The 27,066-nt window shown below is 33.6% G+C and overlaps 3 protein-coding genes across 5 annotated transcripts in view; all 3 read left to right on the forward strand.

Moving 5' to 3' along the window:
• Window positions 1-26,932, forward strand: part of LOC135845500 (uncharacterized) — a 30,532-nt gene extending 3,600 nt beyond the window's left edge. The window contains exons 7-14 of the mRNA XM_065364086.1: window positions 20,869-21,030; window positions 21,132-21,302; window positions 24,728-25,081; window positions 25,165-25,353; window positions 25,441-25,756; window positions 25,837-25,940; window positions 26,033-26,112; window positions 26,199-26,932. Coding sequence (XP_065220158.1) covers window positions 20,869-21,030; window positions 21,132-21,302; window positions 24,728-25,081; window positions 25,165-25,353; window positions 25,441-25,756; window positions 25,837-25,940; window positions 26,033-26,112; window positions 26,199-26,478 — 1,656 coding nt within the window. The 3' untranslated portion in view covers window positions 26,479-26,932. The remainder of the gene's footprint in view (window positions 1-20,868; window positions 21,031-21,131; window positions 21,303-24,727; window positions 25,082-25,164; window positions 25,354-25,440; window positions 25,757-25,836; window positions 25,941-26,032; window positions 26,113-26,198) is intronic.
• On the forward strand, window positions 227-12,826 carry LOC135845507 (carboxypeptidase B-like). Its single transcript, XM_065364096.1, has 6 exons — window positions 227-3,016; window positions 3,148-3,342; window positions 7,633-7,821; window positions 7,959-8,323; window positions 11,934-12,117; window positions 12,418-12,826. The coding sequence occupies exons 1-6, from the start codon at window positions 2,743-2,745 to the stop codon at window positions 12,585-12,587; spliced, it is 1,377 nt and encodes a 458-aa protein (XP_065220168.1). The 5' UTR covers window positions 227-2,742; the 3' UTR covers window positions 12,588-12,826.
• On the forward strand, window positions 12,842-20,683 carry LOC135845508 (carboxypeptidase B-like). 3 transcript variants are annotated; one of them, XM_065364097.1, is made up of 6 exons: window positions 12,842-13,025; window positions 13,667-13,720; window positions 19,198-19,386; window positions 19,464-19,873; window positions 19,953-20,133; window positions 20,221-20,683. In XM_065364097.1, the coding sequence occupies exons 1-6, from the start codon at window positions 12,842-12,844 to the stop codon at window positions 20,463-20,465; spliced, it is 1,263 nt and encodes a 420-aa protein (XP_065220169.1). In that variant the 3' UTR covers window positions 20,466-20,683. The 3 variants fall into 3 exon arrangements, with proteins under 3 accessions (XP_065220169.1, XP_065220170.1, XP_065220171.1); XM_065364099.1 differs by lacking the exon at window positions 12,842-13,025 and adding an exon at window positions 13,053-13,097; XM_065364098.1 differs by lacking the exon at window positions 13,667-13,720.
• Window positions 26,933-27,066: the final 134 nt, after the last annotated feature.

The raw sequence follows: 27,066 nt of genomic DNA on the forward strand, positions 1-27,066 counted from the left end.
TTTTTTTTTTCAAAACGGAGGCACTTGAAAAATTTATTGTATTTCAAGACTAGTTGAATTCAAAGCAAATTTTCTTGCAGGATTTTCAAAAAGTTGATGGGAAATTTAGTAAAGTTCTAATTTGAACTTTCAAAAGGAAAGTTCAAATTTTCTTGATAAATACAAAAGTTAAACGCTGTCATTTAAAAATTTGAAAAATACAACCACAGCTTTCTTTCTAGATATACTTTCTTTTCGGCGAACTAATTTTCGAGATGAGATCTTAATATGCCTGAGGGGGAGGGGGACACAAAGATCTCGAATTTTAATTAAAATTTTAAAAAAATTCTAGAAGTCAGCTGACATATTAATTATTACTAATTTCTAAGTGCGGATTCGATTATTTGACCCATTTTTTCGATACGACCCCTCTAACCCTCCTCTATGCATGCCCGTGAACATGGCCTTTATTTATGTACTTGGAAAATTTTAAATGACGTGTGACGTATTATTTATTAGATATTCGAGGGCTCTGAGTTCGAATTACTTCTTATTTTTCGGGTACGTTGTCTCAGAGCCCCACTATTTTGAAAAAAAAAGAGTTTGAAAAATTATGAAACCATTGTGTGATTTGTCGATTCCTACCATTTCAAAATCGCTGGGTTCTCTGAAAAATTTCAAGAACTTTTGATTTCTTTCCAAAATCAAGGGATCTTGTGATTTAAAAAAAAATTAATAACGTTGGATAGGTACTGATTTTTCAAACTTGAGGATATTTCGAACCCTCCCTCTCCCTTCCAACTCACCATATATCCCAAATGTCTCTGCTTTCATCCGATTATTCGATTCAATTTGTTGGTCGAAAAATTTTCGAATCAGCCAAATTTTCACTGTCTCCAAAAATGTTGATGCTTATAAATTCTCGTAAATCAACCCTCTAAGGAATCATTTATTTCCTCAGCAGGTTTGCTTTTTATGATCGAGTTTTTAGTTGAATTTTTGTAAAAAATGATGGCTATTGTGGAACCTTCCTATCATCAATCTTTTAAAATTTTTACATCTGTCGACCTAGCATTCTTTTTAATGAGTCAAATGATGTAAAATTTGGGGAATGGCCGAATGGGGTGCTTTTGGGACTGGATTGGACCACTGGAGTTGAAATTAAAAATAACATATACCCCTAATGTGCATTTTTCAGATGCTGACCTTTTAACCCTCTTCGACTCCTCTGCAGGGTCGATAAATTATCTACGTTTTGGGGCAGATTTTCGCATTTCTTGACTTCTGAACCAGTCTGTACCCCCTCCCCTTTCGCTCCCCCCGGTCCTCTCAAAAAAACGGCCGAGACTGTCTAAATTTGGCACGTACAATGAGAAGGTGCCACAAATGTGCACTTTACACATTTCAATCATCCAGCTCTATTTGACCCCTCTCTAGACCCTTCAGGGTCGAAAAAGTCGGTTTTTTCGTCACATCAGGAAACGTAAAAAAAAAGAGGGGAATCGGAGTAACGGACTTTATTTTGGTTCGAAAGGTCAGCTGTATTGTCACATTTCACGAGCAACTCGACAATGAAGAAAATAGTTTCCAATTTCGAGGTAAAAATCTTACAAAACCTACAGCGAAGAATTCCGAACCAGTTAGAAGTAGTATTCTCACACTTGACGAATGAGCTAACAATGCAGAAAAAATTATATGGGTACGTTCGATTAATTCGCACGTTTTTTCCGTGTAACTTATCGTACTCGGCAGCAGCTTTCTCAGAACATGTGGAAAAAATTGCAGCTATACTTATGTCTCAATCGCACCTGAGTAGGTGTACTTATTTCACTCCATTCGAAATGGACAATTGAAGGGCACCGTGAAATTACCCTCAACGATAAAGCCGAGGAAGAAGGCGTCAAGGCGTATTAAAATATACCGCCATTATCTCGGAAGGTCTGCCGAGTAATTTGAATGAAAAATTGATTGGTCAAAACAAAAGAAATAATACACGACGAACAGGCCAACGGTAGCGATTCAAACAGGAAGAGATGACATTAACCTTAGCGTATGGTATCGTTTACTTGAATTTCGCGTTGTGTTGGGTAAATTTACACCAAAATGTGTAGAAAAATTTTTATCAATGGTGTAAATTCCCATCGGAAATGAGTCAGATAATGACGAAGAAGGAGAGGAGAGCCGAGAGAAATTACCGAACGTACTTCCATTCCACCTGTGTGTGCAATGAGAACCTCGAGTATAATTATTTTATAAAACCCAAACACGCGCTGGATAACGATTGACGATTGACGACGATTTCGGTGATGTCGATGTGTTTTTATACGAATTTTTGTGTATGTGAGTAGGTTCACTGTTCAGGTAGGTATATACCTTTGAATACAGGTAGGGAAAAAAAGCAACGGTAAGCTAATATACGATCTATGCGATCGGATCGGATGCAATAGTACGGGCACGTTTTCTATTACAATTGTTAACGGCTGAGAAAATAAAGATGACCCGTTGATATGGCGTATGGTGTGCCGCCTCTGTATTTGTCTAGTCCAAACAGTAATACTAGATTGTTGGCTCGTACCCGGTGGGTCATCAGTGATATCCCGTTGTGTATGCGTTATTGATATCCCGGATATACACAGCGGTAATGCGGATGATTTTACTCATATTTGTCGTCGCTTTTTGAAAAAAATATTCCTAATAAGACTCCTAAGAGCAGAATTACCTTACCTTCGAGATCGTCGCGAGTTCGCGAAATACGAGTAAATTATGAATAAATTATGTTTGGCGTTTTTTTGCGCGCTCGGTGTTTCGTACGCGATTCCATCGACTACCGAAAATGATATCAGTACGTTTACCTCGCCGGTTACCGAAAAGCTAGAAGATTCGAATAAGATTACCACATTTGTGCCTTCGTTAAGCGCCATCAAACCGACCATCAGTGAGAAAAAATCAGCTCGATACGATGGCGATCAAGTGCTACGTATTTTCACCGTCAATTCGAAACATCGTAAGAAGATCAAGGAAATCGAACGTGAGAATAGTAAGTGCTTTTTTTAAAATCTCATACATCTCAATTTTTTTTTTTGAGATTTTCTTCTATGGCAATACTTCAAGTTTTGCATAGATAGGTGTACTGGTTGTACGTACCTATAATTTGATGTTATTCGACAGAGGGTCAAAAATGGGCTAGTAATACCACCTCCGTAGATATTTACATCAAAAAAGATAGAATCGATGAAGTAAAACAAGCGTTGAATAACGCCTCGATGGATTTTAGAATTTTAGTCGAAGATGTACAACGAGCCATCGACGAAGAAAATCCTCCCCAAAAGTTCGAAGAACTCAACGAATTTACCAATCGTAAAGGTGAGTTTATCTGATTCATTTTTTTTTACCCCATTTCAAGATGTCCTCATCCTATCCAATGTTTTGAGTCTTGTGTTTAGATAAAAATAAAAAAAATTCAAAGTAGGTAATAATAATGTATCGGTATGTTGTTTTTTTTTTTGGTAAATTTTGGGACCCTGGTTATGTTGGTTAATGCCAAGGATGTGTGACAAATATTGGAGTAAAAAAAGTACGTCTCTTAATGTGATTTATTATTGGTGAGGTATAAAAATACATACACGTGGATCTGGATTTTAATTATGGACATTGGCCATCGGGGACTGGACTTGGAGTAGAAATTAGAATAAATTTTCACGTATTATTCATTGGTAGAGTACCTATAGCGGTTCTTCTTATGTGTCGGTGGGTATACGAGGTCTCTAGGTGCAGGTATACCTAACGAGTTATACGACTAACCGCATTTTAAAAATAAGGCTTCGTGTTCTTTGGGTCATTTAATATTTGTATTGTTGGCCTAATTTTAGCATAGGTGGATTTTATGTGGTAGTGTAATTTTTCCCCAGCAGTAATATTAATATTATTGCATTCGAGATGATTTTTCATGTTCTTGCTGCGATGATAGATTTTGAAAATAGTATTTTAAAGAAGTTCATTCTCGTGTTGACTCGTAAATAGGAGATAAAATTATGTTATGTGTTCGAAATTTCTCGAAGTGGGGTCATTTTCAAAAAATTGAAATGCTCGTTGCTTGAACCCCTTTTTAATCTAGGGTTTAAAATTATTTTTCAATTTTAATGTTTCCTCAAATATTTAAGTAACAAATTTTGATTTGAAACTATCATCTTTTGAAGGAAATTTGAAGACTGCGAATATTTTGATTTTTTACGAACCGTTTACGAATTTGACGTAAAGCAAGTTTTTGGATTCAACGACACCAAAAATGTGTTCAAAAATAGCTACAAAATCAAAAAAATATTTTTTTAAAAGTAAAAATGTAGCATTTCTGAAGTAGTGTTAAATTTCCCTTCCGAGAAAGTATCGATGTTCCCGAATCTAATGCTGCTATTTTTCCGGTTGGCCTGAAAATAATTTCGAATTTTTTTTGCCATTTTGGAATTTTCTTCAAATGTTTGCTAATGGATTTGAGTTGCTAATGCAAAAAAGTTTGATTACATACCTCCAGGGTTTTTTTTGGTGGTTTCAAAAAAATCGAAAAATTGCCATAAAAATTAAAAAAATAAACGAATTAAAAATAAATAAATTTTGGTAACTTTTTCAAAAAATTTTGAATTTTTTTTAGTTCAAAATTATCCAAATACAAAATCTGTCAAGGTTGTCACATTGAAAATTTTGAATTATGGGACATTATTACTTGAAGAGCAAAAAAGTGATCAACATTTTTTTTTAAAATAATAATAATTTAGATACTTTGATTTTTTTTCAAAATACTGTGGCAGGGAAGGGGGGGTATGAGAATTAGGAACTCCATACTTCTAATTTGAGATGGGTATACCTAAACTAAAAATTTATCATTCAACAAATTTTGAAAAAAAAACATTGAAAATTTCAATTTTGCCATTTTTTAATTTTTTGAAAGTATGAAATTTAATACTTATTTCAAAACTGATTTTGAAATGCTTGATCTGGATTTTTGGAATCGGCGGTTTTCGGGTTGACTCCTCGTAAAGAAGAATGAAAAAATAAGGAAACTTCATTTTCAGCTGCCTACGCTTATCAATCAATTTATTTTCATGCCTAGATGAACTGAGAATGGTAAAATTTGGTTTGAGGGACAATTTTGTGTAGGGAATGACTGTTTCAAAAATTGCTCGGTTCATTAAAAATGGCCAAAAATCAAAATTCAATGCTTTCAAAATTGAAAAAAATATTTATATACAATTTTAAAAACTGCAAAATTGGATAAAATCCACTGAAAATTATTAAAAGTTGAGTGAAATTGAGCAAACCGTGACAAAAAGTGCTCATAACGATTTTTGTAAAATGACAGAAAATATTTTAAATTAACTGAAAGTTGGTAAAATATCACGAAATTTGAACAAAATATTGCAAAAACATGACTGTGTAAAATATTGAATACTTAATTAATGATAATTCCATGAATTATTGTCCAATGAATGAAATTTTATTTGCAAAAATTACTCAGAGAATTGTGAAATAAGCATAAAAGTCGATGAAAATTCCCAAAATTTATATCAGAAAAATGTCGAAAAATTTATCAACATGACAAAAAGTTGGCAAAATATCGTGAAAATTGCTTGTATCGTTGAAAAAGTCGAATAAGAACGATTTAAAATCGTCAAAGTTAAATGAAATTTTTCATATAAGTAACTTCAAAAACGGTAAAATTGGCTCAAAAGCCACGAAAAACTACCAATTTATTTAAAAATCAGTAAAATTGAGCAATTTTTGAAATGTCAGAATATAGGTACATTTGATAAAAATTATTGAAAATTAATAAAACATCACCAAATTTGAACAAAATTTTACAATAATTATTCCAGAGCACTTGAAAATCCCATAAAATCAGATTAAAAATCAGCGCTCGGAAATTGATGGAAAATTATTAGTGAAATTATGGAAAATTTTGTCTAAAAAATTTGAGTACCTAATTGAGTAAAAAAAAAAAAAATTAAATGACTGAAATTTGATGAAACTTGACAAAATTTGAACATACCTACGTATTGCAAAAACGGTACAAAATATCGATAAAAAAATTGTTTAAAACAAATTTGGCCAAATATAATCGAATGGGGAAGAAATTTTCCGATGATTTGTTCACAAATGATCTTCACAAAAACACCTATAATTGATTTTTAAAAAATCAGTAAAATTTATAAAAATTGTTAAAATTTCCCAGAAAAATTTTAGGAGAGGGGGGGGGGGGATTAATCGATACATTGTACGATATCTTGTTTCGAAAAATATTGCGATGGAATAGAAAGTAAGGAAGAATATGCAATTTCGTGTTTCTTTTTGAAACTTACAAATATTTTGAAGAAAAAAAAACAACGCGATTTGTCCAAAATCATCAAAAAAATTAGTGCCTCGGATATACCGGTGAATGTCTGTTTTGAGGAGCAATATTCCAAAATACCCTCAGACATCATAAATCCACCCAAATAAAGTTTTAAACTTGCCTATATAGCCAATTTACGTACCAGATTAAACATCAAATTTCTAAAAATGGACACAGGTCGTTTTGGAGTATCGCTCCTCGTATCTATATAAAATTCTTGTAAAATGTTGACTGGTACTTTTCCATTCAAAATTACGTAAGTCTCTTCAAATTCGTGACTCAGTTTCTTAGATTTTGTTTTTTCTAGAAATTGGTTAAATTGCACTCTTTTTCATTGATTGATTGATTCATATACGTCTCTTCAAATTCGTGACTCAGTTTCTTGGATTTTGTTTTTTCTTTAAATCGGTTGCATTGCACTCTTTTTCATTGATTGATTGATTCATATTTCTCTTCGACTTAAGTTACTCATTTCATTTGCAATCATTCTCTTCTGTGTTGCGCGTTCATTTCAAAAAAAATTTTCTATTTTAGAATTTTGTAGAATTTGATTAGATTTTAATATCCCCCAAAAAAAACTTGGAAACATGAAAAAAATAAAATTTAAGGCTAATTGGAAAGGAGTAATGATGAAGTAGATTGACTATCGGGGGGGGGGGGATAATTGGTACCAACACGGTTCAAGACTCAGGGTTCCGACTTGACTTTCGTGTACCCTCTAAATTGCCTATGCATTCTGCCTGTCATCGAAATCTATTTTTCGTATGCAGAAGTTGGTAGAGGTTCGAAGTTTTAATAATTTTGACGAATAAGATTGAGCTATGAAATTTCCGCCAAAAGTTGAATTAAAATATGTAAAGTTCAGAGTGTGAGAATTTCTTACTTATCATTGTGCGGTAGATTTGAAAATCATTGTTCAAATAAAAAAAATTTCTAAAAATAGGTAGTATTTTGAAAACAGCTCGAAGTCAAATTTAAAAGAGCTGTTATTGCATTTTTTTCACATCTCAATAAAAATAAACGACGAATTCCAACAATTTTCGAGCAATAAAAGTAGAAAAATGCCTTGAAAATATGCTTCAAAACAAATTTTTTACCAAGTAGTCCCCATGCAGTAGCATTGGTTACGGTGGTGTTGGAAAATTGAAAAGGGATTGTAGACCTTTAATGTAGAATAGTAAATCACTCATTAGCCATCAATCCATCATCGTTTAAAACATTCTTTCCTTTTGAGAAAACTTTTCACTCATTATTGGCCGAATATTTTGCAGGTCATCGATTAACATTCGAGCACTACCATCGTATGGCAGACGTGCACGGTTTCATGGATTATCTAGCCAGTGCTCGATCGAGTCAAGTCAGCGTGCATACGCTCGGCGAATCTGTCGAAGGAAGACCCATCAAAATGATAAAAATAAGCTCCGGCAAACCAAACGCTTCTGCTTTCTGGATCGATGGAGGTCAGTACCGAATCAAATCGCAACTCGAGTCGATAAAGTTCGAGTTTAAAACCTGAACTTGAAGAAATTTTCCTACACGATTTTCGAGACGATTACCACTCTCAGAATACAGCTTGGAAAATTTTCACCATTTTCAGGAATCCACGCCAGAGAATGGATCGCCGTCGCTAGCGTATCTTACATAATCAACGAACTAGTCGAAAACAGGGACTCGCTGGATAAAGAATTGCAAGATACTGATTTCTACATCGTTCCTTTGTTGAATCCGGATGGATACGAATATTCGCACGAATCGGAACGATTATGGAGGAAAAACAGACGTCGTAATTTGGGCGCTTTCTGCGTCGGTACCGATTTAAATCGGAACTGGGATTACGAATGGGGTGGTTCTGGTTCCAGCAAATTCCCTTGTCAAGAAATTTACGCCGGTTCTGGTCCATTGTCTGAGCCGGAAACTAAAGCTGTAGCCAATTTTATCCTAAACAATGAGTCTAAATTTAAAGTAAGTGTACGAAGTTTTGACTTTGGTCAAATTATTATCTACATGGTGATGGTGTTATATTTTTGATAAATAGGTAACGTTGTAACTTTGAAATTATGCGGGGAAAAACACGAGTGCTTGTTCAACTGTCCTGTTTGTGAGACTATTTTTAGTGAAATTTTCGGAGTCGGAAATTGTACCTCTTGAACAATCTCAAATCATGGAAGGGGTTGGAGAAAGGTTAAATTTGTACTGAAAAAAACTATCGCACTTTATTTTTCCTTTGGCAAAGTAAAAAGGAATGAGAAAAAAATGAGAGTTGAAATAAAATAAGGCACAATCATGTAAAAAACATGGTAATTTTTTTCAAACGACTAAAACCCATTTTTTCAAAGCAAGGATTGAAAAGTCGTCACCTTCAAAAAATCCAAAATCGCCTATTTTTGCTGCCAGTTTCATGAGTATCGTCAATTTTGGAGGATCCAGATCGGCTCCAAAGTGGTTGTGACCAATTCGAGAGGTCAGATGATTTTTTTGCCAAAATTGCCAACGTCTCACTTTTTGCCAATATTTTTTTTAAAGTCACTTTTTTACCAAAAAGTTACAAAAGTCTCACTTTTTCGACAAAAAAAAACACTTTTTGCCAAAAATTGACGAATTCTTGTTTTTTTTTACCAAATTGTTGAAGAATTTTGATTTTTTACTTGATTAAAAAGTTCCTCTTTGATGCCAAAAGTTACTAAAACTTTTCGCTTTTTTGCTCAAAATTTCAAAAAATCTTAATTTTATCTTCAAAAATTGCTTCTAAGTTTCGTTTTTTTTTGCCAGAAATTCCCTAAAATTCTTGCTTTATAAGCAATAAGTTCCGAAATAGTCTCACTTTCGTGAGAAAAATTTAATTACAGTATGATTTTTTCACCATTAATTGTCATAAAGTCATTTTTTTACATTATTTTTCAATGAATCAATATTCTGGCTTTTTTGTGAGTTTTTTCTGCTTGAATTGTTTTGATCCCGTCTTGTAACTTTTTTGCTTACTAAAGTTCCTTAAAAAAACAAAAAAAAAATGAATTTAAGTCCTTAAAGATTGACATTTAGATTTGGAAAATTTAAAATCTCAGATTGAGAATTCAACTTTTTATAATGAGTACAAAAAATAAAAGAACATTAAAAATCGGTTGACTAAAAAAATTTCTACAAAATTTTTTTGCTCATTTTCAACAAAATTTAATTTTCAAAAAATGCAATCTCAAAATTTTTTTGTACCAGACAAAGAAAAATCGAAAGTACGTTCAAAAATACACCATCAGGCCAAATTTGTTTTGTAGAATTTCATTTTTCGATTTTTGACGAATTTTTGAAAATTCAAAGGTCTGTTAATTTATACATGAAAAAACCTAAATTTGATCAAATTCATGTAGAAAGTTGAAATTTGTATTTTACCATATTTTCGACCTCCCCAAACGATTGACGGCGGTTTTAATTGATCTATAAAGCCTCCATCAAATTTTAGGACTTTTTCGTTTCCAAAAAAAATTTCCATAAGAAAGGCTAAAATGAAATTTTACTCTTATCAACTCGAACACGTGTATCGCTTTTGACATCTAGAACATCTGCCAGATGTGCATGCCAAATTTTAGCCTCCTAGGTCAATTTTTTTGGGGAAACAGAAATTTTGGGTAATTTTTTGAAAAACGTACACTTTTTTTAGCAATTTTCCGAACAGCGAGAATTTTTAAGAATTTTCTGGGGGAAAAAGCAAGAATTTGACAATTCAACCTAAAAGCAGGACTTGGTAAATTATTGGGAAAAAATTATACTTCTTCCAAATTTCTGTCAAACAAGCGAAACTTTCGGATAATTTCGAGAAAAATTGAGCCTTTTTGGGACTTTTTGAAAAAAAAAATGCAATCTTCTGCCATTTTTCTAAACAGCGTATTTTTTATAATTTTTGAGAAAGCGAGAATGTTTGACAAATTTTTGGCCAAAAAAGCGAGACTTGTAGACAATTTTTGGAAAAAAGCAAAATTTTTGTCAATTTTTGGACAAGCGAGAATATGACACAAAATTAGAACTTATTTTGGCAAAAGCAAGAATTTTTGCCAATTTTGGCTACAGGATTTTTTGAACATTTTGGCAAAAAACAGGAGTTTTTTTTGGCAATTTTTAGAAAAGTTAGAAGTTATTTATAATTTTGACAAAAATGGAACTTCTTTACAATTTTGACATACCTAAATGAGGTTTTTTTGACAATTTATGCAAAAACAGAACTTTGCAGACGACTCTGGCTAAAAAAACATAACAAGGACTCCTTAGGATAATTTTGGCAAAAGCAGGAATTTTCAAAATTTTGGCTACTAACAAAGGACTTTTTGTTTAACGTCAAAAAAAGGTATTTTTCGACAATTTTGGCAAAAACAGGACTTTTTTTGGCAATTTTGACAAAAGTTGGGATTTTTTAATCATTTTTAATCCAAAAAGAAAAACTTTTGTACAATTTTGACAAAAATGAGACTTTTTTGAGAATTATTCTGGCGATGAGATTTTACAAATATTTTTGCAAAAATACGGTTTTTTTGGCAATTTTTACAAAAGTTAGGAGTTTTTTATAATTTTGACAAAAATGAATTTCTTTACTATTTTTTGACATAAATGAGTTTTTTTTTTTGACAATTTAGACAAATACAGAACTTTGCAGACAATTCTGGCAAAAAAAAAAACATAAAAGCACTCCTTAGGATAATTTTGGCAAAATCAGGAATTTTCGAAATTTTGGCTACTGACGAAGAACTTTCTTGATAACGTCATAAAAAAGAATTATTTTTCGACAACTTTGGCAAAAAACAGGAAGTTTTGGCAATTTTGACAAAAATTAGGATTTTTAAATAATTTTTTTCAAAAAATAAACTTCTGTAGGTACAATTTTGGCAAAAATGAAACTTTTTTGACAATTATTCTGTCGATAAGATTTTTTGAACATTTTGGCGAAAATACGGTGCTCTTTGGCAATATTTACAAAAAGTTGAGGTTTATTTTTGATAATTTTTGCAAAAATAGGAATATTTGAAATTTGGGCCAGTACCTAACAGAGTTTTTTTTATTCATTTTTACAAAAAATATTAGGACTTTTTGATAACGTCTGAAGAAAAATAATGTATTTTTCGACAATTATGGCCAAAAACAGTGCTTTTTTGACAATTTCGACAAAAGTTGGAATTTTTTTACACAATTCTGACAAAAAGGAGACTTTTTTGATAATTTTGGCAAAAATTTCAAAATGGTCCATCGATTTTTATTAATGTACCTAAGGACACTGAGTTCGAGTATTGACTTGTTTTCTCAGTCCAACCCCTCTGACCTACCCTCCTTCCCCCCATCAAGTGGACGTCGTTTGATAGGTTTTCGAGGGCTCTAAGCTCTGATAGGTATTCATTTAATTTTTGAATTCGACCCCTCAGGGCCCTTCTATCTTCCAAATTTCGAGGGGTATGAATTTTTACGAATTTGAGATCACTGACATTGAGTCTGAACTGATTCGATTTCAAAGTTGCATCTTATATAACTTATTCCAAATTGGACACTTTATAGCCTCTGCAGATTTTTACGACTTGTGGCAAACTTTTTTTCGCAGGGATTTGTCACGTTCCACAGCTACGGTCAATACATCCTGTACCCTTGGGGATACGCCAAACGACTACCCCCTGATGCCGAAGATCTCGATCGTGTGGGTCGAATTGCCGCAGCAGCCATGAAACAAGCCGGCGGATCATCGTATTCTGTGGGCAATAGCGCTGCTTTACTTTACGCTGCCGCGGGTTAGTCCTCTTCTTCGTATAGTATAGTTTGTTTACCTTTACCACCTAACTATAAACTCGAATGAAACGTGCTAAAATATATACCTGCGACGAGGTATTGGCTCGTTTTTCTTTTTCCATCTCGAATACCTATCGATAGTGTTTTATTTACTTAAAAAATACGCATGTAGATGGGTACCTACCTACGTGTATGTATTAATATACTCGTAAACCTTGTAAATTTCTTCTTCGGTGTGAGTAACCGCACATTTACCACATTTTCAAGGATAAGATACATACGAAGATGCGATATTTTTACAGGAGGTTCAGACGACTGGGCTAAGGGAGCGGCGAAAATAAAATACACGTATACCATCGAATTACGCGATACAGGAAGACACGGATTTTTATTACCTGCATCTCACATAAAAGGCAGTGGAAAAGAAGCTTTTGCTGCTATTAAAGCTATCGCTAAAGAGATGAACGCGTAGTGCGATTATTTCTATATACTAAAATCTCATGTGTCATAATTAGGTATTTACCTATTTATAAGTTGAATATTTTTTTTTTTACATATCGATGTTAAATTTATGTATGTATAATCGCGTCTCGGTGATTTGGTTGGTCGTATAGTGATCGCGTTACATTGTTAGACCTACCATACCAACTACTTAAGTATAGGTATATTATTTAATGTTTTGAAAATTATATTTATATTTTCTTTTAAAAATTCTGCGTTTTATTAATGGCTTCGAAATTCGGTTTCGCTATTTACGGTGTCATTTTGATCGTAATTGTCGTCTCGTTTTGTAATATTATAAGTTTATCTGGTTTAGCAATCGAACCTGTTGTATCCAAAGCGGGAAATTTTCTCGAAAAAAATAATACCTATAGTACAGATGAATTATTACGGGATTTAAAACGCGATCGTAAGTATTTGTAAATAATAGATAATTTATTTTAATTGTGTAAACAATTAGTTCGCAAAATGGAGACTCAAGGTGAGGCGTGTGCCTTTTGAAACATTCCGGAAATCATCATACTTTAAACAAGATGCATGTCAAGTTCATTACCATTTTTTTTTTTTTTTTGAACCACACGATGCGGTGAATTTAATTACATATCGGTGCAATTTTTTTCTCTTTCTCTTCTGTCAGATATTAGAAAAGTCGCGGGGTACCTGCGCAATTTATTAAAACGATAAATTGCAACGGCGGCGCCGTGACTTTTCAGTAAATTATCTACGAGTATATAGGTACCTGTGTATTTTTTATGACGTTCATTTACCGGTATGATTTTTCTTTTTAATGAGAAAAATACGCATTTGTCGTAATAACGGTACCGTTTCTCGTGGTTTTATTTATGGTTTTGTAGAAACCCCTACACGCCTCCAGCCCTTCCATTATGTGGAAGGTAGTTCTTTTTCATTCTAAATGGGAGCTCGAGTAATTTATCGCAATAGACGTAAATCAAATCTACGGGTATTTTATACGCGATATGATTAATTATTACGACTGTAGTATTTATCTATGTATTATTTAAATTATTTTTTTCAACGTGTCGAACGCAGGTATCAATTTCGATAAGTTGAGATTTTCTACACTCATTCAAGATGATAAAAATGGTGAGTTGATTTGTACGTAGTTTTATTTTCAAGTAAAATAGGGCGAGTGATAGAAACATAACTTCTTTGTTATTAATTAGTAGTAACCTTATAGATAGTTAGGTTGGGTACCTATAAACTAAACAAATAATTACGAGTTCAAATTCCAAAACCAATTTATTTTTTTATATGGCACGTGAAAGAATTGATATAAACAAACTCATGTACGAGACGAAATGTCTAAACATGTTCAAGGATTCCAAACATAGATCAATGTTACTAACAGTTTTCTGTCAATAATGAGGTATGGTCGTGTTTTGGCACCCTTGATCAAGATTTAGCACATTTTGAAGCAACTTTGCCTATTTCCTCTCTTGAAATAATATTTACGATACCATTGTTTTTTACGAAACCTTGGCCCTCTCCTCACCTCTCCCTGCCTCATTCTAATTTTCACCTTATATGGTTTCTATTTTTGAATTTTTACGGCGCATATTGCGGATGAAGGGAGAAAATTTCATGAAGGAAATGCTTTTCTAAGAAAAAAGATCCATTTCAAAGGGTTTGCATGTGGAAAGAATTTTTTTGCGAGTGAGAATTTTCCACTGGGGTTGAATTTTAAGCAAAGAAGAATTTATTTCCTTGAATCACGATCACGTAAAAGTTGGCGATGAAACCTCGAAAAGTGAATGAATTTTTGGAATCTTTGTCAAATGAAGTGGAAACATGGTGAAAAAGAATAGAACGATTAATTGCACAAAAATTTGGTAAAACTTCATAAAATTATTTGCAAAACAAAATGACCTGAAATTATCAAAACGCTTCACATACAGGTTCGCAGGGTCGCAACTTGCGAACCTACAAATATGTACTACCATACCTTGTTCGCAGGTTCGTAACTTGCGAACTTGAAATTACACTCTTGCTGTGTTCGCATTATTGTACGTTGGACTCATAAAAATTTTCACTCGTCAACTCAGAGTTCGATATCACAATTAAGCTAATTTACCAACTGATAAGGCATTCTTGATTTGCCAACTGACAATAAGGGAACCTCATGAGGTGTCACATTCCGATTTGAACAGGACCGCGATTTTTGGAAAGAGCATAGTCTAAAATCCCCAAAACCAAATTTTCAGCTGGTCAACTTCATTTTTCGATTTTTGGCGAATTTTTGAAAATTCAAAATTGACTGTTTTTGGCGATTTATGCTTTTTTAAAAAAGTACGTACTTGATCAGTGAAAATGGTCAAAATAAGTCCCAAAACTAATATTAATTAGGTACCTAAATACAAATTTTACCATTTCCAGCCATTCTGGAGCCTCCAGCGCGATTTTTCAATTTCTCCAGAATTTTGAATTTGCTCCAGAAGGCGTGAATATGAAGTTGGGCAGCTAAAAATCGAGTTGTATATTACACTCGACTGACTCGACCTGTTTAACGAGTTTGTCAACATTTGAGCCGATTTTGAGAATGACACTTCAAAAATGGTTTTTGACCAGATTTTTTCAAAATTAAAAAATCAAAAGTTTCCCGTTTGTGTAGAAATTTCCGAAATTCACGCGAATCGCTGTATTTTGTACAAGAACTAACCCCCGGAGCGCAAATTCTACCATTTCCAGCCGTTTTGGAGCGAGGAGTGACACCTCAAAAAACCACTCTTGAGGTGTCACTCTCAAAATCGGCTCAAATGCGGATAAAGTCGTTAAACAGATCGAGTGTAATATACAACTCGATTTTTAGCTGCCCAACTTCATATTCACGCCTTCTGGAGCAAATTCAAAAATTCTGGAGAAATTGAAAATCGCGCTGGAGGCTCCAGAATGGCGGAAACTTGTGAAATTTGGATTTGGGGGGTAAGTTTGGGACAACATACAGCGATTCGCGTGAATTCCAAAAATTTCTACACAAACGGGAAACTTTTGTATTTTTAATTTTGAAAAAATCTGGTCAAAAAACCATTTTTGAAGTGTCACTCTCAAAATCGGTTCAAATGTTGATAAACTCGTTAAACAGGTCGAGTATAATACACAACTCGATTTTTAGCTGCCCAACTTCATATTCACGCCTTCTGGAGCAAATTCAAAATTCTGGAGAAATTGAAAATCGCGCTGGAGGCTCCAGAATGGCAGGAAATTGTGAAATTTGGATTTGGGGTGGTAAGTTTGGGACAACATGCAGCGATTAGCGTGAATTTCAAAAATTTCTACACAAACGGGAAACTTTTAATTTTTTTGATTTTTTTTTTTTTTTTTTTTTTTTTTTAATTTATTTAACCACGCCGTGTACAGCCGTTTGGCTAGAGACGTGGAGACAATTTGGAGTTAGATTTTGTTGTACAGATCGATTTCTTTCAGGAAGGTAAGGAGTCTAAGGTTTTGAGTATTACTGTCAGACAGTAGAGATTCAAGAGTGGGGTTTGGGATTAGACGATTTCTTTCAGATTGGAATTTTGGGCATTCGGTTATTAAGTGGTTAATTGAGATAGGGATATTACAGATTTCGCATAGTGGTTTGGGTAATTTATTTAGGATATGGCCATGAGAAAGTAAGGAGTGGCCTGTTCGAAGTCTGAACAAAATGACTTCATCTTTTCGAGATGTTTGAAAGGAGGTTTTCCAGGAATCGATTGTTTTCTTTATAGGCTTGAGTTTGTTGGTACTTGGGACCAGATCCCACGATCTCTGAAAAGAACGATGAACGAAAATCTTGCAGTCTCGTTTTATGTCTGAGAGCGGAATTGGAATATTTGGTATTGGGAACATATTTAGTGATAGTTTTGCTGTTTCATCTGCCTTTTCGTTCTGAGGGATCTTGGAGTGGGAAGGGATCCAGCATAAGATGATATCTTTATTTGATGAATATAGGATTTGGACTACTTGTTGGGAGATTGGATGTTGTTTCTTTTTGCGGAAATTTTGGATTGAATGTAGGGCTGATAGGGAGTCTGATAGTATTAGAATTTTGTTAGAGATAAGATTTTGACTATACTCGATCGCTAGTTTGATTGCATAAAGTTCAGTTGAGAGTACTGAAAAGTGGCGAGGCAATGAGAAAGGTATTGCTTGGTCGTCATGGATAATTGAGCAGCCCGCTCTGTCTGCTGATTTTGAGCCATCTGTATAGATTTGAACGAAGTCTGGGTATTTGGCAAGGAGAGTATTATAGTTTTGGATATGATTTGCAGAGTGTCTTTGGGATTTTTCTGTTAGTGTGAGTTCAATTTTTGGACTGAAAGAAAGCCATGGTGGGTTGGGGTTTATTGGAAAATGCAGTAGTTGGGTGTTTTTTGAAGTGATAGAATTTAGGAGATCATCGTTGTTGTAGGGAAGTATGTTGGTAATTTTGATAAAATCTGGTCAAAAAACCATTTTTGAAGTGTGACTCTCAAAATCGGCTCAAATGTTGATAAACTCGTTAAACAGGTCGAGTATAATACACAACTCGATTTTTAGCTGCCCAACTTCATATTCACGCCTTCTGGAGCAAATTCAAAATTCTGGAGAAATTGAAAAATCGCGCTATAGGCTCCAGAATGGCGGGAAATTGTGAAATTTGGATTTGGGGGGTTAGTTTTGTACAAAATATAGCGATTCGCGTGAATTTCAAAAATTTCCACACAAACGGGAAACTTTTAATTTTTTTGATTTTTTAATTTTGATAAAATCTGGTCAAAAAACCATTTTTGAAGTGTCACTCTCAAAATCGGCTCAAATGTTGATAAACTCGTTAAACAGGTCGAGTGTAATATACAACTCGATTTTTAGCTGCCCAACTTCATATTCACGCCTTCTGGAGCAAATTCAAAATTCTGGAGAAATTGAGAAATCGCGCTGGAGGCTCCAGAATGGCTGGAAATGGTAAAATTTGTATGTAGGTACCTAATTAATATTAGTTTTGGGACTTATTTTGGCCATTTTCACTGATCAAGTACGTACTTTTTTAAAAATGCATAAATCGCCAAAAACAGTCAATTTTGAATTTTCAAAAATTCACCAAAAATCAAAAAATGAAGTTGGCCAGCTGAAAATTTGGTTTTGGGGATTTTAGACTATGCTCTTTCCAAATTTTTACTTACCAATTTGCGAACCTGCGAATGCTTCACATACAGGTTCGCAAGGTCGCAACTTGCGAACCTACAAATACTACCATACCTTGTTCGCAGGTTCGTAACTTGCGAACTTGAAATTACACTCTTGCTGTGTTCGCATTATCGTACTTTGGACTCATAAAAATTTTTACATAATTTTTAGAAAAAAGCAAGACATCAATAATTTCAGAAAAAGGACATTTTTTGGTAAATATTTGGCAAAAAAGCGAGAATTGCGAAAAATTTTTGAAAAAAAAATCGAAAACAAAAACTCTTGGCAAATTTGCTAAAGATGAAAAATGTTTGCCAAAAAACAAGAATCTGATTGGGACTTTTTGTAGATTTTGGCCTAAAATTATAATTTTTTGACATTTTGTGCAAAAATCAGACATTTGATTAGAGCAATTCTGGAAAAAATTACGTCTACTTCGAAAAAATTCAGACAAATTGAAAATTTTGCCAAAAATTGGGAATTTTTTTCAATTTTCAGAAAAATTAAGTCTTTTTGCCAATATCAGGACTTTTGGACAATTTGAGCAAAAATGGTGTATTTTTTACAATTTTGCAAAATATGTAGGGTTTTACTCAATTTTTGCTAAATTTAGGTCTTTTTGACAACAATGGAAAAAATTCGAATTTTGAATCAATTTTGTTCAAGAATTAGGGGTTCTTGACAGTTTTTGCAAAAATCTGGACATTTAGAGGCAATTTTGGGAAAAATTATGTCTATTTGGCAAAAATCAGGGCTTTTTGACAATGTTATCAAAGATTAGAAATTTTCGTTAGTTTTGGCCCCAAAATCCCAACTTTTTTACAATTTTGGAGAAAATGGGTCTTTTTGGGAAATCTGACTTTGGATCATTTTAGTAAAAAATTTAGTGCTTTTTGACAATTTTGACAAATATTAACACTTTTTGACTATTTTGGCTGCAAATAGTCGGACTTACTGGCAATTCTGGAAAAAAGAGAATTTTCGGCAATTTTATTCGCAAGTAGGTACATGAAATATTTGGAACATCTTTGGTGAAAAAACGGAATTTTTGTTTGATGATTCTAGAACAAATTTCATGCAAGGGAAAAATCAATTCGTTTTCAGCGAACTTTTTTTTTGCAGTTTCAGCAGAAATTACAACTGTTTAGCAACTTTTACCAAAAACATAACTTTTTCGGCAATTTTGTAAAAAAAAAAACGAAAAAAAAAACAGAGGACTTTATTCTAAAAACGCAAACTTTTCAACTAATGATTAATTCAAAAGTTATCATTTTTTGAATTGTCATCCTCGTAAACTCAAAAATGCCAATTTTTTAATTTTCCAAACCTGTCGGGGGAGGGGGGTACCTTGTTTCCTAGGCTGTGTAATTAGCATTAATGTGTAGATATACTTATTCTTCTAAAAATCATTCCAGATAAGGTATTCAGCTTCGATGAATACTACAATCTTACCCAAATAAACAACTACATGAATTACCTCCAACATAAGTATAAAAACTTCGTACAAGTGTTCCCAATCGGCCAAACGTGGGAAGGCAGGACAATCAGAACGTTGAAAATTTCATCAGGAAATGCTAACAATTCGGCTTTTTGGATCGATGGAGGTACATACATATAAAAACACTCACTGAAGAAAATGGAAGCAGCTGATCACGATTTGATTTTTCAACATTTCTTGCAGGAATACACGCTCGAGAATGGATCGCAGTCTCCAGTGTGCTTTTCCTGACGAACGTTTTGGTGACCAATTGGCTCGATCTCGATCCCGTATTCCGTAATGTTGACTATTACATTACTCCTGTGCTGAATCCGGATGGCTATGCGTTTTCTCACACCGAAGATAATCGATGGTGGAGACGAAATAGGCGAAAAATGGGCCTCTGCTACGGAGTCGATTTGAATAGGAATTTCCCTTATAAATGGAACGAATTTAAGACAAATTTGTTGGAAAGTGCAGGAATCGAATTTACGAATATGAGCCAATCGCCTGATTGCAGTTCGGATGAGTATCCTGGTTTAGCTCCTTCATCAGAATTGGAGACCAGAGCTGTTATTAATTTTATTACTGGGTTTCCCGCTAATAAATTCAAAGTAGGCTACCTATAGTGAAATTTTTTATCTTTTAATTTTTAATGTAAATCGTGTATTTTAATGTGATTAATTTTTTCAGGGGTTCTTGTCCTTTCACACTTATGGTAAATACATCTTGTACCCTTACGGATACGATCACCGAATGCCTAAAAATTTCATCAAATTATTTAGCGTCGGTCAAACCGCAGCTGATAAAATTTTCAACGTTACCGAAGAAAAATACAAAGTTTTCACGGGAAGCTCGTTGTATTTATTTCCTGGTATTTTTTTTTTTTTTTTTTTTTTTTTTTTTTTAGTTTCGTTTACGAAAAAATTGTTATAAACATTAATTTAATAAATTTTCTCAGGTAATTCGATAGATTGGGCGTATAAAGTAGCGAAAATACCGCTCAGCTATCTTGTCGAGCTACGAGACAACCTTTCTTTCGATCTACCACCTTCGGAGATAGTCCCTGCTGGCAAAGAAGCATTAATCATCGCCATGACGATAGTCGATAATTTCGATTCGAGCGCCGAGACACCGAAATCCATCCCTGTAGTCCCTGCAGATTGGAATTACGAAAATATAGTCATCGAAAGTGATAACGATTGACGAATACCTATACCTATAGTAATTCGTAACGCTGCGCGCTGAGATCATTGAAAGTGCTCTTGCTCTTTGAAAAATATCATCTCAATCTTAGAAAGTGTTTTGTACTGTCGACGATCGATGAATGTACTCGTCGTAATCGTACATGGCGTTCGTTGTGTCTGCTCCTTGTGTGTGTTCAATTTCTATTCTTAATAAATAAAAATGATATTCGACGATGATGTAATTGAAAATTTCTTTCACGTAACCTCTACTTATAACGTCTGCGTGTATTTTGTATTGTGCTTTCATACGTGTTCATTGATTACCTATATGTATTATTACCTATCGCAATGTGTGCTACCGTAGATGGCTAACTGTCTATTATAAGAACAAAAGTTTTAATTTCATTTCGTATACGTTTCAGAGAAAATGGCAAGAAAGAGAAGAACGTTTGATAGAAGAATGTAAACATCTGAAACAAGAATTATCCAGCGTTTCATTGCAGAAAGTAAAAACCTTGCAGTCTAAATTGAACACAGCCAACGAGATGATCAACAAACTTAATGAGAATTACAGAAATGCTACCGTAAGTTCTCATTCATGCAGCCACTCCTGAGACCTACCTAAAAAGATAGCAGCTTCTGTGGAACTGATGAGTGATGATTTGCTTTTGTACTTGTCCTGCAGGAAGAATGGACAAAACGTGAGATGAAATTGATCGACGAATGTAATCATTTGAAATACCAAATCACAAATACGCCAAAGGCGATCGCACCAGATGTCGAACGAATTCAAGAACAACTCAAAGATGCTCAGGAAATGAATTTAAAATTGAAATTTGATTTCGATTCCTGCAAGGTAGGTGAAGTAACTAGACACTCAAAAAAAATTTCAGAGGCTCTGAGGACATTCTCGTGATTTTTCAACATAAATTCACCTGAAAAAAACACAAAAACACACTTGGTGACTTCTGATGAATTTGTCACCACGAAGTCACCAGTCATTCAAAAAAAAAATTTTAGGGCCAGGAGGATATTGGGGTGATTTTTTTAACATAAGATCACCTGGAAAAAAATCATAAACTCACTGAGTGACTTCTGGAGAATCTGCCACCAGAAGTAACCAGGATTCACCAAGGAGTTGCCAGATTTTGAAAAAACAATTTCTAGGGTCATTAGGACATTCTGATGATTTTCTCACCATAAATTCACCTGAAAAAAGTCGAAAATACACTAGGTGACTGGTGAATCTGCCACCAGAAGTCACCAGGATTCACCAATGAGTGACCAGATATTCGAAAACAGTTTCTAGGGTCACTAGGACATTCTGGTGATTTTTTTCACCAAAAATTCACCTGAAAAAAAGGCAAAAACTCACTTGGTGACTTCTGGTGAATCTCTCACCAGAAATCATCAGGTTTCACGAGACTTTCGAAAACAGTTTGTAGGGTCATTAAGACATTCTGGTGATTTTTTTTCACCATAAATTCAACTGAAAAAAGTCAAAAACTCACATGGTGACTTCTGGCGAATCTGCCACCAGAAGTCTCCAGAATTCACCAAAAAATCACCAGATATTCGAAAAACAATTTTTAGGGTCATTAGGACATTCTGGTGATTTTTCCAGCTTAAATTCACCTTTAAAAAAAGTTGAAAACCGTCTTGGTGACTTCTAGTGAATCTGTCACCAGAAGTCACTAAGAGTCACCAGACATTCGAAAACAATTTCTAGGGTCATTAAGACATTCTGGTGATTTTCTTCACCATAAATTCAACTGAAAAAAAGTCAAAAACTCACCTGGTGACTTCTGGCGAATCTGCCACCAGAAGTCACCAGAATTCACCCAAGAGTCACCAGACTTTCGAAAACAATTTCTAGTGTCAGTAGGACATACTGGTGATTTTCTTCACAATGAATTAACCTAAAAAATCACCAGAATGTCCTAATGACCCTAAAAATTGTTTTTCGAAAATCTGGTGATTTTTTTTTTATGAATATTCACCAAGGAGTCATCGGATATTCAAAAAAAATTTCAAAGGCTCAAAAGGCTCAGAGGAGATTTTCAAGGATTTTTAAACATAAATTCACCTTTAAAAAAAGTAGAAAACTGTCTTGGTGACTTCTGGTGAATCTGTCACCAGAAATCACTAGGAGTCATCAGACTTTCGAAAACAATTTGTAGGATCATTAATAATTACTCATTAGGACATTCTGGTGATTTTTTTTACCATAAATTTATCTGGAAAAAAAACGAAAACTCACTTGGTGACTTCTGTTGAATCTGTCACCAGAAATCCCACTCACCAGAATTCACCAAATAGTCACCAGACATTCAAAAAAAATTTCTAGGGCCAGGCTCGTAAATTCACATTTAAAAAAAGTGGAAAACTGACTTGGTGACTTCTGGTGAATCTGTCACCAGAAATCACCAGGAGTCACCAGACTTTCGAAAACAGTTTCTAGGGTCTTTAGGAAATTCAAGTGATTTTTTTTATAATAAATTCACCTGAAAAAAAGTCAAAAACTCACTTGGTGACTTTTAGTGAATCGTCACCAGAAGTCACCAGGATTCACCAAGGAGTCACTGGATACTCAAAAAAATGTTCAAAGGCTCAGAGAGCATTCTCGACTTCTCGTGATTTTTTCAACATAATTCTATTTACCTGAAAAAAGTCAAAAACTCACTTGGTGACTTCTGGTGAATCTCACCAGAAATCACCAGGATTCACTCAGGAGTCACCAGACTTTCGAAAACAATTTCTAGAGTCATTAGGAAGTTCTGGTGATTTTTTCACCATAAAGTCACCTCTAGAAAAGAAGATAACTCACTGGGTGACTTCTGGTGAAAAATTCACCAGAAGTCACCAGGATTCACCAAGGAGTCACTATAGATATTCTAAAACAATTTCTAGGGTCATTAGAACGTTCTGGTGATTTTTTTTCACCATAAATTCACCTGAAAAAAGTCAAAAACTCACTTGGTGACGTCACCAGGATTCACCGAGGAGACACCAGACTTTTGAAAACAAATTGTAGGGTAATTATAGAACATTCTGGCGATTTATTCACCATAAAGTCACCTCTAGAAAAGAAGATAACTCACTGGGTGACTTCTGGTGAATCTGTCACCAGAAATCACCAGGATTCACCAAAGAGTCACCGGACCTTAAAAATTTTTTTAAAGGCTCTGAGGACATTCTCATGAATTTTCCAGCTTAAATTCACCTTTAAAAAAGTCGAAAACTCACTTGATGACTTCTGGTGAATCTGTCACCACTATTACCAGAAATCATCAGATTCACCAAGAAGTCACCAGTCATTCAAAAAAAATTTCTAGGGTCAGGAGGATATTGTAGTGATTTTTTGAACATAAGAACACCTGAAAAATGTCAAAAACTCACTATATTCAAAATAAAAATTACCTTAAAATTGATAAAACTCTACAAAAATAAAAAAAAATTACAAAAATTGCTTCAAATGACAATATAGGAATACAATGTTTGTTAAATATTGATAAACTCGCATAAAACTTGCAAAAATTACATCAAAAGCTATGAAAATTTGTAAAATTACATGAAAATCATTCAAAATTACCGAAGAATTGATGAATAAAGTGAAACGGAATTCTAAAATTGGCACAAAATCATTAAAAAATTAATGAAACTTTACACAAATCGAGAAAACATTTGGTAAATTTTTAGTATACAAAAAACAAAAATTTATTATGCTGACAAAAAAAAGTCAGGTTTGCATGGAAACAGTTGAAAATAAAAATAAATAAAAAATTATGTTAAATAGACTTCATGCAAAAATTTTAGAAAAAATTACCAAAATTGCGTATTATTATTATAACGATACTTGAACTTGGCAAAAAAATAAGCTGCAAAAAAATGGTTCAAAATTAAGTAAAAATTACCAGAATAAAATGCGATGAAAATTCATGAAAATTTCCAAAAATCATTTTCAAACTTGATTAAATATACCTAATTGAAAGATGTTGGTGTTTGAAAATCTACGACTAAAAAAATCATAAAACGATTTCAAAATTGCTCAAAAAGAAATTTCGGAAGAATTGCTAAAAACATCAGGCACAAAAATCGTTGAAAATATAAAGTAATTTGATGAAAAAAATTACGCAATTTTCACGATGTGTGAGAAAAATATTCAATATGTTGTAGTCGACGAGTTATTGATTGATTATTGTATAAATTTTGATCAATTGCGTGTTCAATTTTTTAAATTCAATTTTTATACCTTTTCTTTGCTTTCTTTCCTGATTTCAGGACAAATGCGTCGCATTGGAGCATTTATGCGCCGATTTGAAAAAAGTCATCATGGACGAGCAAATCGCTGAAAAACTATACGCCAACGATAACATTCCAGCCACCGTTAAACAATTCTTATCGTCTTCTTCTTCCTCCGTAATCAACACATTATCCCACGTGTTTGGTTGCCTATCCAAGTCTTCGGCGAGAAATCGACATCGCGATGGTTCTTTCCGAAAAGAATTATTTACAACGAACGAATCGCTGATGATAAACGATCTATCGCGAACGTTTGAGCACAACGAAATCATCAAAGAATTGATCAAAGAGAAGGAACAATTGAAGAAGGAGAATTTAGATCTGAATCGTCAAGTGAGTTCGAATTTAATTTTGTAAATACAATTAAATTCTTCGATTTGACGGATCGTTTTGTAATTAAATTATTCGAATTACAGGTTAAAGAACTCGAGCAAATAGTACGACGTCGAGCTCATCCCAATTTCTCTCATGTTTCTGACATAATCAAAAGCAGCGAATCCAAACAATACGAGCAAGAGAGTGAAACCATTAAAAATTTGAAAAAAGAGTTGCTCGATAAACAGCATGTTATTATGGATCTGAAAAATCAACTCGTCGAATCTAAGGTAACTATTTCCAACATCCATATATTTTATTTAAAAAAAAAAAAAAAAATCATCGATAAAATTCTAACCAATTATTTTATTCCGTAGACAAAATACGACCAAAATCTCCTAAATTTACAAGGAAAAGTGGTAAATATTCAAGAAGAAAGTATCAAGTTGAAAGAGGAGCTGGACAAGAAAAAACACGTGCCTGTGAATCACGGTCCTAAATGTAAACGCCGCGGAAGAACCTGCGACCCTCCTCCCCCTTCCGTTCGTAACTTCAGAAACGAATTATCTGCGAAGGAGCGCGAAATCCAAGTTCTTCATAAGCAGCTAGATGAAATAAAGAAAACCAATAGGAAACTTGCCAAAGAAAGGGGGCAATACGTATCGTATTTATCTTCGAAAGAACAGTCAGCTGGTAATTATCGAAAAGTAAAATTAAAAAATAAAACACGATGGGTATAATTTTCCAGAGTTTAATATTTATTTTTATTTCAGATGATATACATTTCAGTAGAAGATTACCATCGGAAGTGAATAGTGAAATTAATTCTCCTGACAAACCAACCGGCGATTTCATATGCAGGAAAAATTCTCATGTTGTGAGTGCATTATTCGATTTCATTATTTTCTAGCAAAAAAAAAATAGGTAGTGTTTTGAATAAAAATTTGATTGGTTAATTTGTTTCGACAGGAATTCCAGAACGATTGCAACGATGTTGACGTAGTTGATGTACAGAATAGCAAGAATATCGAAGATACGGCTAAATTGAAGTAATAATTGAGACTCAGAATAATTAATTCGTGTATTTTAGGTACTTGAAATCTAATTAAATTTTCTCTTTTTTTTCTGTTTAAAGATCGACGAATATTGACCAAAATAAAAACAGTATTAAATGCGAAAACAAATTAAGCGCAGATATTAAAGACCCAAACGATTACAAATCGCTTTCGGACAAACTTATTAATTTGGAAGAAAAACATCAAAATCTGCAACAAATTACCTGCAACTTGTTGACCTTATTCACAAAGGACGGTATGGAAAACATGCAGAACAAATTACCCTCCGATGAAAAAGCACTGGATCAACGAGAAGAATTACATCGTTTCGTCTCAGCGTTGAAAGAGTTTTCCACTTAATTTTATAGAAGTAATTTTTAATTAATTTTTTTATAGTGATCTAGTCGTATTTTTAGTTACATAATGTTACAAAAAAATAGGTACCTACTTAATTTTTTGCATTTATATAATAGATTTAGCGTGTAATTTTTGCTCATCATGTTTTGATTTTTTGTTTGATATTTCACTGAAAAAGTACTATTTTGTTGCGATTTTCATTTCTTATAAGTAATTGTATCATGTTGCACAACTTTTTGCCGTCCTTAAGGCTTGATTTTATTGTTAATTTATTTTATTGGAAAATGCCAAGTGGCGCTAAACTTTCTTTCTGTCCTTTGAAGGTTAAAAAACATTTTGTGTACCGTCCTAGACCTTGAATAGCTTTCAATTTCAATTAATTTTGTTACTTTAGTTACATTTTGAATAGGCTGTTTTTTAGCTTCACACCGGTGAATAAAAATGTTGGAAGATTTGAGATATCGATTTATTTGCTATTTTTCAGTGATTGAAAATGCGTAATTTGAAGTCAACGGTCACGAATATTGCGCCAATTTTTTGAGTTTGGGCCCTCTGATTTTCGTAGAAAGTAGAAAAATTTCTTAGGAAAGA

The sequence above is a fragment of the Planococcus citri genome, chromosome 4, assembly GCF_950023065.1.
Source record: "Planococcus citri chromosome 4, ihPlaCitr1.1, whole genome shotgun sequence".
NCBI lineage: Eukaryota > Metazoa > Arthropoda > Insecta > Hemiptera > Pseudococcidae > Planococcus > Planococcus citri.

Bases quoted from the DNA above. Each gene is read 5' to 3' on its own strand.
- LOC135845508 (XM_065364097.1), top strand. From the start codon at position 12,842: ATGGCTTCGAAATTCGGTTTCGCTATTTACGGTGTCATTTTGATCGTA. The intron at 13,721-19,197 runs GTGAGTTGATTT...AAATCATTCCAG, and splicing joins CATTCAAGATGATAAAAATG to ATAAGGTATTCAGCTTCGAT. The intron at 19,874-19,952 runs GTAGGCTACCTA...TAATTTTTTCAG, and splicing joins TTCCCGCTAATAAATTCAAA to GGGTTCTTGTCCTTTCACAC.
- LOC135845507 (XM_065364096.1), top strand. From the start codon at position 2,743: ATGAATAAATTATGTTTGGCGTTTTTTTGCGCGCTCGGTGTTTCGTAC. The intron at 3,343-7,632 runs GTGAGTTTATCT...AATATTTTGCAG, and splicing joins CGAATTTACCAATCGTAAAG to GTCATCGATTAACATTCGAG. The intron at 7,822-7,958 runs GTCAGTACCGAA...CACCATTTTCAG, and splicing joins TGCTTTCTGGATCGATGGAG to GAATCCACGCCAGAGAATGG.